At 39.6% G+C, this 15,255-nt stretch overlaps 1 protein-coding gene across 2 annotated transcripts in view; it reads left to right on the plus strand.

Annotated features, from left to right (window-relative positions):
• LOC131471511 (exostosin-1a-like) overlaps positions 1 to 13,101 on the plus strand; it is a 37,151-nt gene extending 24,050 nt beyond the window's left edge. For both annotated transcript variants that reach the window (XM_058648102.1, XM_058648103.1), the window contains 10 exons: positions 1,008 to 1,101; positions 3,443 to 3,550; positions 3,950 to 4,069; positions 5,841 to 5,973; positions 6,420 to 6,538; positions 7,057 to 7,152; positions 8,279 to 8,368; positions 9,072 to 9,232; positions 9,352 to 9,523; positions 10,306 to 13,101. In XM_058648102.1, the coding sequence (XP_058504085.1) occupies positions 1,008 to 1,101; positions 3,443 to 3,550; positions 3,950 to 4,069; positions 5,841 to 5,973; positions 6,420 to 6,538; positions 7,057 to 7,152; positions 8,279 to 8,368; positions 9,072 to 9,232; positions 9,352 to 9,523; positions 10,306 to 10,491 (1,279 nt within the window). In that variant the 3' untranslated portion in view covers positions 10,492 to 13,101. The remainder of the gene's footprint in view (positions 1 to 1,007; positions 1,102 to 3,442; positions 3,551 to 3,949; positions 4,070 to 5,840; positions 5,974 to 6,419; positions 6,539 to 7,056; positions 7,153 to 8,278; positions 8,369 to 9,071; positions 9,233 to 9,351; positions 9,524 to 10,305) is intronic.
• Positions 13,102 to 15,255: the final 2,154 nt, after the last annotated feature.

The following is a 15,255-nucleotide window of genomic DNA, read 5'->3' on the forward strand; positions in this document are numbered from 1 at the left end:
CTGTCGTCTGCACACTACTCGCTTTCGCGAGACAAACCATGACGTTTCCCACTATTCCGAAATCCCGTTTTTGTTGACTTACCCGCTGAAAAGTTGTGTGTGGTGGTCACGGAGATGGCTCATCATATTGGAAGTGGCTTCGCGCCGCGAAGTTCGCGGAGATTTTTTTTTTGCATTTTCTGCCCAAGGATTGATTGTCTTCAATTATTTTACTCTCAACATCCTTTAAAAATACAAAATATGCCCAGATTTCTGATCTTACGGGGGGGTAATCTCTGGAGCGCAGGTGGCTTCAGCCGTGTTGTCGCTGGACAGACAGTGCAAACTGCGCATGCGCGCCCGCTTGAGCGAGTGCCGTTCAGGTGCTGCTGCTTCTCCAGGAAATGAGCAGTATCACTGCGAGTTTTTCGGTAATCAGTTGCGGTAATCAATCACGGTTTTAACGATAATTAAAATTTGAAACGGTATGATAACCGTCGGGAATTTTACCGCGGTTTATCGTCATACCGGTAATCGTTACATCCCTAGTCAGTACAAACAACCTATACCTTGGTGGTGCACGACAAAATCTCAGTTAAACATCCATGATGCATTTTGAACTCACCATCGTACTGTCATACTCTATCATTAAAATGCCCTCACTGTGTGGGAGCAAAAGATCTTGGCATGAATGTCACGAATGTCCTTGTATGTGTTCACATACTTGGCCAATAAAGCTGATTCTGATTTGAGCTTCATGCTAACAATACAACCTCCTGCTTTCACTCTATGAATGCTCAGATTCCTTAAGGTTCAGCTGTGTTTTTATTTATTTTATGTGACATAATGTCACTGAACCATCAGTCAAAGCACTATAGTAGTTATAGTTTTCCACTATAACTTACATTGAAACATATAGTGGTGGGTAGTATGTATATTGTGTTTCGAGCCACTGAATGTAAATGTACTTAAAATATGTTGAACTTATTATTTCCTGTTTTTTCCTCCTCTTTACTATGTTCCTGCAGGTATGATTACAGGGAGATGCTGTACAACTCCACTTTCTGTCTGGTGCCTCGAGGACGAAGGCTGGGCTCCTTTCGCTTTTTGGAGGCTTTACAGGTCAGTGACCCAATTTATTAAATTAGATCTGAATAAAGTCTGGCACAAATTATTTAATTCAATTTGAATCAGTCAGCATGACTACACATGGATGAATACAATCTATCTACAACATTAAGAGCTTGATTACTTCTGAAGAAACCAAACTGTAAAGTCATTTATAATCAGTGGGTTGAAATGGAAAAAGTGATGTACTGACTTACTCCCACGAGCTCTCTCGCACGCTGCCAGTCATTTTATAAATGTGCAGCTTGTGTTTCTTCAGCTGCCTCTGACTCAGTATCGTCACTGCTGTCTGTACCATCTTTTCTGTTTTATTGTTTCTTTATATTCAATTCCGGTTCAGTGTTTTTCTCATTCAGTCTCTCGTCTCCTCTGCTGACAGACTTTTACTGAATTTTACTGATTGAAATATAGTTTAATTTTAAGGGACCTAAGCGTCAACCTAACAATGTTTATTATGTTTATGGCTGCACATATACACTGTCCTTTAAGAAATGTTGTGCTTCCCGTTCAGTCACTTTACTATAATCATGTTGTATTCACCAAAATGTACCATTGAATTACCATTGATACTGGGTTTGTCTCACTTATGGTCTCATTCATGCACCTGTCCTAATCCTTTTATTGACACAGTTCTCTCAGACCACAGATATATCAAACATGTGTTTTTAGCTTGAGGCAGGCAAAGATTTTAATACATTTTTGCCTTTACACACTTTGCATTGCAGATATACCTGCATATATTCACATTTCAGTAAATATGTACAGTATATGAGAGAATGATTTGGTGTATATTTAGATTTTAATCATAATTTATCCTCTACCAGTGATATACACTTTACCAAGTGTAACCATGGAAAACAAATGACTGACTAGTGAGGTTTGTGTCAAAAGAGCAAAGAAATTATTTGACAAAATGTTTCTGAGGAAGAAGCTTAAGAGTGATTACTCTTAAGTCTACAATAGAAGAGGAGCAGTGACTCTGTACTGAATGGTTTTAGAAGATAATTGCACCATAGAGGACCTGGGAGGCAGACATGGCAAGACGGTGAGAATGTTCACTAGGTCAGCACGAGGGGAGAAACTGTGCAGCTTCAGTTGAGCTGGTATGCAGTTGTTGGCTGGTGTGCACACAACTGGACCACAGCCTGGAGGTATTAGTGTTTCACTCCAAACTCAGCCTTACGCTGGGCAGCACAGAGAGTCAAAAAGGGTTGGGCAAAAGTTAGGGAATTTGGATAAGTTGATGGCTTATCAGCTGCATTGGATACACTGGCTCAGTGAAGTATTTCAGCAAGCCTGGTAGGGTTTAGTGGGTTTGTCCAGAGTGGAGACATTCACATGATTTAACCATGAGTCGAGGCATTGAGCAAGGGTTGAGTGATTTTACTGATCCTTGAGAGAGAAAACCTGGTGTCATGTAATGAGCACATTTGCTCAGACTTACTGCAGAATTGAGTTATAATTTAAGAGCAGTGAGATGAGGGTGTCTGAGTGTGCACATGCATGATTAGTTGTGTTAGCTTTGAGCTGCAGGAATCTCTAGATGATTGGTCGGCAGGGCAGATCGGTAGGGATTGGTTCAGCAGGTTGCTGCTTTTACTAATGACACCAAGGAGATTATACAAGTGCTGCAGTGATGAGGCGGGAGCGTTTGTGCCTGGACATGAATGTTCATGTGTCCATCAGTGGATGGTACCCTGCTTAACAGATTAACAGAAAGCCCAGTCACTGCAGGCAGAAAGCAGCCTGCACTATCAAAAACACAAGCACACATGCACGCTCACACACATATGGATGCTCAATACAGTGCAATTTTCTACGTTTTCAAGTATATTTTCAAGTGCATGTTCTTTTCCCCTGAACATAATGAACGTTTTATGAGATTGCAGTGCCTTGTCACTTTAAGAGTAGTCATCAGGGTGCTGCAGTAGTTCTGTACTTAATGGAACTGTGTAGGAAGATGTTGCCCCTGTTGCTTAAATTGCCTGATTTGATTGCTTGAGAAATGGACCTTGTCCAGTGATGGCAGGGGTTTGCAGAGCGTAAGCCATTTATTATTTTTCGCTTTTCTGCTCTGCTCAGTTTATCTTTATTTTATTACCTGTTGAAGTAGAGATTAAACCACAGGGATAACACCTGGCTGTTCCCTTTCAATACAAATACTTTAGTGTCACAGGGAACATGACACTGACAGCATTTCTTCATCCACCCCACTGATTTAATACTTGTATTTATTCATACGTTATTTATATTATGTATGTTTTGCATCACTTTCTTCAACAGTTCGTCTCAATAACTAGCTGTGGATTTTTTTATGTGGTGTTACGCTTAACAGGCAGCTTGTGTGCCTGTGATGCTGAGTAATGGCTGGGAGCTTCCCTTCTCGGAGATCGTCGACTGGAATACGGCAGCTGTGATTGGGGATGAAAGGCTGCTTTTACAGGTGCGAACAGCTTCAAAAGCTGGGGGGGGGGGGGGTAATATCCATTTGAAGTTATCGGTGCCTAAAGGAAACAGTTTGAGACATAAAAATCTGTTCTGTACACCAGTGTCAGAGTACAGGTTCTTCTTTTCCAGATTTTGTAAGTCAGTTTGCAACAGTTTGTTTTATGTGTACAGATTAAAGTCCTGACTTATACATTTTGACCTGTCTTTTTGAGCTGCTGTAAAACTGTTTATTTGAGATTTACTGTACACAACCTTTAAGACTAACTTCATACATGTACTGAGGCAAATCTTGTTCTTGCTCCACAGACACTGTTCTTTGTGGACTGTACTGTGTCAAATACAGATTTATCAGTTTCTGTTTCAGTATATTAACATGCGTCCACCACTGTTTTAGATCCCCTCAACAGTGCGCTCCATCCACCAGGATAAGATTCTGTCCCTTAGACAGCAGACGCAGTTTCTATGGGAGGCTTACTTCAACTCTGTGGAGAAAATAGTACTGACCACACTGGAGGTATGCACACAGGCCCACACATTGCACTACAATGGTTGCACACAAAGGCATGAAAAACGTTGAAAAACAAAGCACGGACCCTTTTTTATGCAAATGTTTGAGTCTCCCCATTATGCTTATCCCAGATATAGACTTTTACATCATGCAAGTAAAGGTTGTGTTAAATATAGATGTATCCACAATGGACCTGCTCCAGATTAGATGCAAAAAACCAAGAAGGATGATATATATATATATATATATATGTATATATATATATATATGTGTATATGTGTGTGTATGTATATATGTGTGTATGTATATATGTATGTATATATATATATATATATATATATATATATATGTGTATGTATATATGTATACACACACATATACATATACATGTACATACACACACAATGGTAAACACTGCTGTCATGTTCCTGAGGCTGTTTGTTGTTCTCGCTTGGCCATCAATGATATTAGTAATTGGTTGCTGTCAGTCTATTTATCTGTATTCTTGCCTCTACCAGGCTGTCATATGGCTCTTAGGCTGAAATGACAAACAAGCAGAAACAAAAGCAAGGAGAAATGATAGAGGATAACAGAGGAATTGACAGTTCAGCTATCTGTTTTCAAGTCATACTTGAAAAAGATGAATTCAGATTCATGCATCTCCAAAAATTCACTCCCCTCAATTTCTTTTTACATTTGTTTGACTGTAATGGATATGTAATGTATGGCTGTTAATCTGCCTGAATATCATTTATAAAAAAAAAAAAAAAATGTGTCACCAATTTGCTTGTAGCTGATGTTTATTGAGTTGGCTGCTTTAAATTTGAAATGTTAAGATTCAAACACACAACAGGGAAGTCACTACTGATATTCAATTGTCACATTTTCCGTAAGACCTATTGCTTACTGCAGTTTACAGTTAGTCAGTTGTTGTCCTCCGATAGTGTTACAGAGGCCTCGTCTCAAGAAGTATTAGGTCAGGGTTCTAGACGTCAAGGTAAAGTTACAGTCCCAAGAACCTGATCTTCCTCCTCAGAGTCTTAACCCTGTTAGGTCCAAGACAAAACATGGTACAATTAGCGGTTAAATTTTAGTCGGACTCTGTAGTTGCTGCTTAAGAATCTGTTTATCACACTGAAATCCTACAGAACTGTAGCTACCCAGGCCTCATTAATATTTTTATTAAGGTTTCAGCTCACTGTGTAACATCTGTGTAACATCAGTTGATGCTGTGGGCCTGTAAAGCCTGCTGATAGCTGACCTGTGAGTTTGGTTTAGCATAATGGAAAATCCTGGTGCCAACACCAGATTCATTTAGAAGATGTTTTTAGTTTATTTTTAGTAATGTCACTAAAAGTATGGATGTGATCATTTTTAAGTTTGATAAAGTCACTTTGTTACTCTCAGTAGGATGTCATAGTTAGTCATCAGTGATTGAAATGTGCTGAAAACATAATTAAAAATGATAAAGATGATGAAATCTCCAAAAATAAAAACAATGCATCATTTGTAGGATCTTTGTTTCTTTGAAGTGACACATTTAGTGACACATTAGTTGGTCATTTGAAAAGTGCCAAGAGATATTTGTCTGCACTTATTTTCAAAATGTAATGTCAGACTATCTGTTTAATGTTTTCCTGTTTTTTTGTCCTTAAACGTTTCACAGGTTCACCTTTTTCATAGAGGGTTTTGAAGTGTGACGAGTCACTCAGATGTTCAGTTGACAGGTTCACAGACGACATGCTTCTGAATTCCTTTTGCTTCTGTATCGATGCAGATCATCCATGACCGGGTACTGCAGCACACCTCGAGGAGCAGCCTCATGTGGAACAGTCTGCCTGGAGGTCTTTTTACTCTGCCTCGCTACTCTACATATATGGGAGACTTTCCTTTCTACTACGCTAAGCTGGGTCAGTGAATTATTCCTGCTTATGCTATACAGTCGGCAAAGAACCCATTAAAGGCTCACCCTCATTAAGACGTGGCACAGGAACAGCTGGTGTGGAGCATCTGCGTATGCATGTTATGTTATGTGTCTCTTTATCAATACAGAGTAGCTCATCATTTATACCTGCTGTGTGTTGCCATGATGCATTTGTGCATTGATTAAATGTGTAGACAGGCAGCTTGTTAGTGACTTTGGACGTTGGTAAAGTGACGCTGTTTTCTTTATGTGCTTTATTAAAAGCCTGTCCAGTTTCACTCTGTGTCAATTCAGCTTTAAGTAATCAATGTAGAGATGCTCAGAGTTGTCGGAGATAAAAAACATAAAGCTGCACCTGCAATTGCATCAAGTACATGCACACGTGATACACTATGTTATTGAACTTACTTAAAACTCTTTTTTTTTTTCCAGGTGTCAAGCCATACCCCAAGTTCACAGCGATCATCCATGTGGTGACACCGCTAGTCTCCCAGTCGCAGCCAGTCATGAAGCTGCTCGTGGCTGTGGCTAAGTCTCAGTACTGTGCTCAGGTACTTAAAGACCCAACACTCAACCTCACACATGATCAAAGTGGTGATGCTCATAACACTGCTCATACATTAATAACTAATGTGTTCTGTGGCAAATATATCAAGCTGCTTTCCATGATCAAAATGGTGCATAAAACCTGTCATTTCTGAATGGAATCTTGTATTTAAAGATGATAAGTATATTATCGATGACAGTGATTGGTTTTAAGGTAGTCCGTCTTTTAACCACAATATCATTGTCGTTTTCGCACTTGATTTTGTTTGACTTTTCCTGAATTTAGGATTGTATAGCTATAATTAAGATGTTTATTATAGCAGTGACTGTAGCTGTAGGTGCAGTGAATGTTCTGATAATGGATTTAAATGTAGAAATGCATGAAAAAAATAAAGACATTTTCTTCCATAGAGGGTTGTCAAACATTAAAAGTTGATTTTTTTTGGTGCACATATGCAGATAACCAGGTGAATGTCTATGTTGAATGGAGAGCGATGTCTAAGTTGTATCTGTTTTTGTGCAGGTGATAGTTCTGTGGAATTGTGATAAGCCTCTTCCTGCGAAGTATCGCTGGCCTGCCACCTCAGTTCCCGTCATTGTGATAGAAGGAGAGAGCAAGGTAAATGCCTCAGGCTGATACTGTCTCAGTGCAGTTGCAATGGTATGTCAATCAGATCTGCAAACCTGCAGTTTAATTCACTTTGAGACGTAAAATTTCAATTTAAAATCCTGCCAAGTCCCAGTGGCACATCCATTTTGACTCAAAGGAGTTGAGTCATGGCAGTTTTTAAATGTCTTATTAATGCCATTTAATATTTATAGACAAAATTATAGATTATTTCTGAATTTTAACCACAGTAACTAACCCCTGCCAACCACCATCAGTCTCATCAGCTTAAAGAGATTTGCCAATCAGGACTTTGGTGCGACTGCTTGTTTTTCAAAGACTTGCGTGCGTAAACTGTAGGATATGAGTGTTGGTGTTAATCACAAACGTATTTGAAATTGAATGCCAATTTAACCACCAAGATTGCTGCTGTTGGGAGTGGAAACCCACATACTAGAGTATAATTCAATTGAAAGTGGCATTTAGATGAGTGTGCACATATTGCTTAAATTGAAACCTACCGTCTATGCACTTGTTTGTACAGAGTTATTTGTATTTACATTCCAAAAATATGAGCGCTTCATTGGATTTTAATGCACTCCAGTGCATTTGTGGTTATAAGCTCATCTGTGAGATGCTGTATTTTGCAATCATTTGCAGTAATATCAGGGGCCGTACATGCCCCTCAATCTGCTAGAGTTTTTTAAAATCATTCGAACTTTTATCCACATGGAACTGGCATTTTGAATTTATTTTGAAAACGGGTCCCAGAGTGGGAAAACCTCAAAATGCCATCCTTGTTTTCTTGTGTAGAACTAATTAGCTACTTTGGGAAAATAATGATGTCATAGCCCCACATCTCTTGTGCTTGCATTCACCGTCACAGTCTTCTTCGTCTTCTTTCTTGAAACAAAGCCACGTTGATGGAAACCTTTTTGAGATTGAAAAATAAAGTTCTGTTTCTGTGTAGATGAGGCCTTAGCTCGTATATTTGGCTGACTCTGCTGTCAATGATGAAACAGCTCTGTAGCGCAAACAGACGTGGAGAAGCTCATATGGGTCCTGTTTACACACTGGATGTTTTAGTTGAACCACATGTTAACACTGTCGCCGTATTGTGTTTTGAAAATCAAACCAGGTGATAAGCAGCCGCTTCCTGCCCTACGACACCATCCCCACCGATGCTGTGCTGAGTCTGGATGAGGACACTGTGCTGTCCACCACAGAGGTCAGAGAGAATAATGGCAACGTCATTTACAGCAATTAGTCATCTCCATATACTGTATATGTTGTGCAGGTTCTCATTAATACTGTGGAAACCACTGGTAGTCATCACACATCTATCTGGGTCAAAGTGGTGACTATAAACTGATAATAATTTGTCTTTTTCTTTAATTCTTGTGCAGATTACAATCTAATAGATGTGTATATTTATCACATGGTTATGGATGGAAGTAATGACCCAGATGACTGTATTTTATTAAAAAGATAAATGGTCAGGGTGAAAGTATTAACCGCCACATGCATAACCTACTTACGATTATGATCTGTAAAAGTGGAGGAGTTAGCAGAGCAGTAGCAGCTATAACAATTTCACTTATTTCCACCGTAGATGTGCATGAATTTACCACAGCTGACTGTTAGACATGCCTCAGTACTAAAAGCACGGGTGTAAATAATGAAATGAGGGATGTTTGAATGACATTAAGCTGCTTCAGTTGCAGGTAGTAGGCATTAGTCATGGTGGCTCACTGTTACACAGTCACGTCTTTCTGGGAGACGCGAGCTTAATAGAGTCGTATTAAATGTCATCAGTGCCACCTGAGATTTTCTTGTTTTGACATGTCAAAATATCTGTTTTGATACAGACTTGCATTTTGTGCTTTCTAAACACCTCCCTCTCTGTCTCTATCTCTCTGATTCTGGTCCAGGTGGACTTTGCCTTAACTGTGTGGCAGAGTTTCCCAGACCGAATTGTTGGTTACCCAGCCCGAAGCCACTTCTGGGACAGCAACAAGGAGCGGTGGGGCTACACTTCAAAATGGACCAATGACTACTCGATGGTGCTGACTGGGGCTGCCTTCTATCACAAGTACTGAACCTCAGCTTTCTTCCTCTGCTAACTTCTGTGGTGCATTTTCATCCTCAACATTGTGATTATGTTTCCCAGCTACTTCAATATTAACACAAATCCTCCTGATTTCCCCTTAGGTACTACCACCACTTGTACACCAGTTATCTTCCAGCCAGTCTGAAGAATATGGTAGACCAGATGTCCAACTGTGAGGACATTCTGATGAATTTTCTTGTGTCAAGTGTCACTAAACTACCACCCATCAAGGTCACCCAGAAGAAGCAGTATAAGGAGACCATGATGGGTCAGGTGAGGCACAGTAACCGTGATATAAAATTGCTTTAGTATGCTTCTGCATCAGTGACATCCATCCCCGGAGACATCGTCTGCAATACACTTTTAATTAAAATCCTTCAAAGTCATCATATACACATAGCACAAGTCTGGACTGAGTTAGATCTAGTTCTAGTTCAATAATATGCCCAAAAGCAGAGTGGACACTGATATTTACTTTGAATTAAATGGTTATTTAAGAACACTGTAAATTGCTTGTTGGTGCCCTGCGATAGACTGACGAACTGTCCAGGGTGTGCACTGCTTTTCACCCTGTGTCAGCTGGGATTGGCTCCAGTGATGCACGACCCACATGTGGAGAGGATAAAGCCGTAGACAATGGTTCTGCTACCGTCTCTTGTAAATATTCCAACAGTGAAATATGCCCTTTTACTGTGAAAGCCACACAGAACTTTTTCAAGGAGACTGTATTTAATGGACAAAAACCCATGTTTTTCCTTGTTAATGTTGACTGCTACCACAGAGACACAACATACCACTTTAACGCTAACAGTGTTGCTATTAGGAATAAACAGAACACTGAATTAAAATTTGCTCTTTCACAATAACATCATGAATAATTACAATAGGTGCTGAAAGGTCAGAATAATCAGTGATGTATTATTTATTTACATCTCTGCTCTCATGACGCTGTTTCTCCCTCTGCCTCCACTGATTTTTCATTCTCTATTTTTCTTTTTTTTCACCCCCCTCCCCTTTCAATCCCCCTTCCTTCTCTACCGTCCCCCAAATCCCAGAGCTCCCGGGCATCTCGCTGGGCTGATCCGGATCATTTTGCCCAGCGTCAGACCTGCATGAACAAGTTTGCCAGCTGGTTTGGCACCATGCCCCTGGTCCATTCTCAGATGAGGCTGGACCCGGTCCTGTTCAAAGACCAGGTGTCCATACTGCGGAAGAAGTACAGGGATATTGAAAGACTATAACGTTCTGGAGCCCCCTCTCCACTGGACACACCAAAGACAGAGTGAGGGGGCGGACACACAGAGTAATGTAATGCCGCTCCGTGATTGCATTAATGAATCACTGGAGAAGCAAATAGGATTGGGTAGAGGAGGAATATAAACTCCCAACAGAAGAGAACAGCACATCCATATATCTCGTCTGTTATATCCTTTGTACTTCCTCAGTTTCCCCTCTATACCTTTTCTTGTGTGTGTGTGTATATTGGTGTACAGCTGAGCACACAATATGGCTGAGGACGTGAACGTACTTCACTTTGAATTCAAGTGGTCAATTTCATGGGAGTTGTAAATCACAGCTCACTGCGTCGGTGTCCCAGTGTAGTAGTGCGGCTCCGCCCCACTGAACAAGACTGTCTGTTCTGCTCTGTACACTATGCACAGGTTCCTGAAAAGTTTTTCTCAACAGAATTTATTGATAATTATGACTACGACAGAGGATAACACTATTTTGGATCGCTATTTTTTTAATACAGTTAATGAATGCCCAGCACTACTCTTCTCTGGATTGTTTTAAAACCAATAGTGGAGTGGGTGAGGAGAAGAAAAAAAAAAGAGGACTGACAACCGCTCAACCATCGTTGAGCTGATATTCACAGTGCCTCAAGTCAATCTAGTGGCGTTGGAATATGGGAGTTAGAGGAAGGCGCGATAAGAACCTTGATTTTGCTGCTTTGTTTCGATGGTTTCTAATTTCAATTTGTTCCTTCAAACAAACCTAATTGTGATTTTGTGCCACTCAGAACCTTTAGCGTGTCTCTTTTGGTCAGGCTCATATGTTAAGCGAGAGCCAGTACTTGAACATGTGCTGGACTGAAGAACAGTGTAGGCTCATAGGAGCTGCTTTGATTCAGAGACGCTGAGCTCTCCAGTCAAGCCAACCACCAGTCAAGTCTACACAGATAATTGTTTAACAAGAGATCATTTGTGTTATTTTCCCCCCTCTCGTAGACCCAATTTAATTTTGTCCAGTGACAAGAACCTGACACAGGTCGTTCATCTTGATGAGCTGGCATTATACTAAGTAGACTACAGTATTTTATTTTAGTTTTTACCTTTTTCTTTTTTTTTTAACTAATAAATATGACACAACTCAAAACATCTCTCCTCAGGCCTAAGGAGGGATCTAATCTATTAAGTAAGTATTCTCAGCCACGGTTAATTATGAGCTTTTCAGTTTCCAGTGCAAATATGTTTGATAATGACTGATTTAAACAAAGTGCTGCTGTGAAAATGAGTGTATTAAATCTGGTGTTCTGTAATTCAGCATGTCGCGTTAATTAAAACGGTTCATATACGTTCGCCTTCTAAATCTGAGATGCAAATCTCATTTAGTGCAAAATCTGTTAATTGACGACCAAGTGTCGGTGGCACATAAAATTGGGTCTCTGCAGACGGATCAGTAGGCTAATTGGATTAAACACATTCTTTGTGTTTGGTTCCAGTAATACTGTCATACTTACTTTTTTCCCCCTTCTTTGGTTGGATTTGTCATATCAGATTGTCTGTAAATGTAAATTGATGAACGTTGAATGTGCACTTTTTGTTTTTAAATCATCGCCAAGTGGACGTTTCTGTCTTTGAAATGTATGCAGGGTTTCTGTGTGAAATTCTGGAGGCGAAGAGTCCTCCTTCAGCAGCTTCAGCTTTATTACTGTGGAAGATAAAACAATCATTTCAATGAGCTTCACAGACCCCAGTTTGTGCCATTAGTTTCTTTGTAAATATTTTTTTTTTGTCTAATATGAGGAATGCCAACTATTCCCGTATTTATTTGGCTCATCAATATATTGTTTTTTTTTAATTAAGTGTGTGAGGAAGGGGTCAACAAGAGGTGCGTACGAGTGGGAGACTGAGAAATCAGCATCGAGAAGGGCTGCATGTTTTTCCTCCTCTGAAAATGTGTAGCTTGAAAGTAAATAAACAACCCTAGTATTACTAAACAGTAAATATTTTACAGAGGATAACATTTCAGAAATGAACTTGGTGCAATATCTAGGAAGACATTTTCTTTTTCTTTTCTCTTTCCTTGTTGTTTGAGAGGGCGTGGGGTTACATATTGATGTGCCTTCTGAAGAAATACACTTACAAGTTTGTTTTTTTTCCTTCTGCCTTGTGCAACAAGCAGGTCCTCATTTTCATTACAGTAGCAGTTTGTTGTTTATTTGTGTAATCAATAGCCAGTAACATGTAATGGCTCCCTAAATACTGTTTACCACTGGATCTGATACTGACATTCCTGCCTTTTCTGTTAATTGAACATTTCTCAAGACTTGGACTGACGCGTGCACTGCCTTGCATTACTGTACCTGCGACGGCTCAACAGTGGCCGTCACAAGTATGGTAATGCATGTAATGCACATACAGTAGGAACTTCACTCATGCATACACAGTATTTATCAGGCAGAAATATGTCTCAACTTAATCACTGCCTGCCTCCTTCATTTATTCTGTAATTGCAGGCCTAACTTTATGGAGATTCAACACGGGCAGATAGAGGAAAAAAATTCAACATTTTGTAAGCAAATTTTTTTTTAATAAAAACAAAAAAATAAAATGTTTGATATAAATGGACTGTTTTTGTTTTCTTTGGGTCCTATTTTAATGTTGGTGGTGTTCTCTGTGCTTCCACATGAAAGTAAAAATTTAACCTTTATGACACTGGATTACGTATTGATGGGGGGGAATGTTTAGATGGAGAAAGACTCAAATGAAAACTGCTCCACCTGTAACTTGCTTGCTTTGAAAGTCTATTTGCAGTCAGGGGACTTATGTGTTTCCATAATGTGAATTTAAAAAGTAAAATAATTTTAGTATTGTCTTAATATGTTGCTGTACGGTGCCGAATAAGATGGAAAATGGACTTGGAGATTGCTTGAAAAGTGCTTGAATTTGAAATTTACTAACTATGATTTATGCCATTGTCCCCATTTCACCTTGCCATCCTTCTTAATCACTGACCTGCTAACTGCCTTTTTTTTTTCAGGCCTCCCAAACACATTTTGCACGTTGGTTTTCTGTGTCGTACTCGCAGCAGGAGAGCCGACCTCAATATCTTTAGCTTCCTGCTTCCTGTGCATGTGTGAACCTCATTTTGTGCCAAGGAACTGTTGTTTTTACACAAATATCTGTCAGGATGATTGGTTTAGACACGTTGCATAAATAACACAATCCGTCCAGGATGATCCCATGGTGCAAAGGAGCTGCCAACTCAGCCCGAGCAACAGCTATGAAAGAGATTGCTTCTCCCAAAATATATACACAGAGACAATCGCCCCAAACTCTTAAAGCAAAAATATTAACTGTGTGTAAAAGCGAGACACTTGTCCAAACAGCATATTTTATATAGTTAAAGCAACACAAAACCCACATCCATTCTGTGAGGACTGAGAAACAAACATAAGCTCCTGATGCTGGGTTTATATAAATTAGTGATTTCCAATAATGTGTAATTTACCAGACAGCACTGTTGGGAGAGTTTTACTGCACCCAAGGGGGCTGTTCGGTGCGAGAAGTCTCCTTGTATGCTAATCAGTTCAAAACATCTAAGTCCTCTTGATGAGATGTTTATCTGCAGTGGAGAAGGATCTCAGTATATGCTGGCAGCCAGGCCAATGTTGGATCAAAGTCTGTTACTCAAGGCCAAATTTAAAAATGACACTCTCTCTCTTTCCAACATCTGTACTTGGGGACACGGTCACGCAAGCCAAAAAAACCAATCCTCTCATATTTTTCGCAAAAGTAATATAATTCTGACTTAAGCCAACATATCTTCATAGCATAAATACATTTTACAGAATAAAAGAGCTGAAGAAATTCCAATAATATTCCAATATAAGTAAAAAATATAATTTAAAAAAAAAAGAATACTTTTAAACATTTCCACAAACAAACAAACCACACCACACATTAACAGTAATTACTGTCATCACATGAGCATTATGGGTTTGAAAATAGAGCGTTGTATAAAAGAGGTCATTTTACAGAGGAGTAGGAATGTGCTCCAAATGGCGACGCAATTGAATACATTTAGATTAAGTACACACTAATGTAAACGAGACACTATAATCCAGAAATAATGAATTCCACAGGACTGAAGGAATCTAATTGTCCAGTCACCATTTGCCTCGATAAAAATCCGTCTCCACTGTTAGCCCACATCTCCTCAGTGTGTGTTTGTGAGTGCATAGAAAAATGCTCACTTCATCCAAACAACACGATGTTTTATATCCTACAGCTGTACACGTAATAATGTACTTGTGTTTGGGTAGTGATAATCCGATGTAGCAGGCTTTGTGACTCACACTTTGTTAAGAAAAGAAGCAACAGAACAGAGGAGGCTGGCGTCTTTGAAGACTTTGCTTAGCATTGTCACAGCAAGCATCAATCAGAAATCAGGATAAAATTATCTCGTTTAAAAGAACTGTGTCACCGTGCAGACATGGCTCAGCTGCATTTATGTCATCGTCTGTTCACACTGCACAAGGGTTTAGACGGCAATGCAAAAAGTAAAGGGCCTGATTTAATACTCCCATAAATCAGTGATGCAACACATCATCACATCAAATACCTCCATTCAATTTTTAATTTAACATCATTTCAAATTCACCATCGCCTCCTCTACATCTGCTTGCTTTCGGTCGCAGAGCCATGTTTGGCACAGATCAATAATTTGTTCTCCTCACAATACCACTGTGTAGTGATGAAATATGTGTGAAAGCAGGGATG

The sequence above is a fragment of the Solea solea genome, chromosome 13 (assembly GCF_958295425.1).
Source record: "Solea solea chromosome 13, fSolSol10.1, whole genome shotgun sequence".
Lineage (NCBI taxonomy): Eukaryota > Metazoa > Chordata > Actinopteri > Pleuronectiformes > Soleidae > Solea > Solea solea.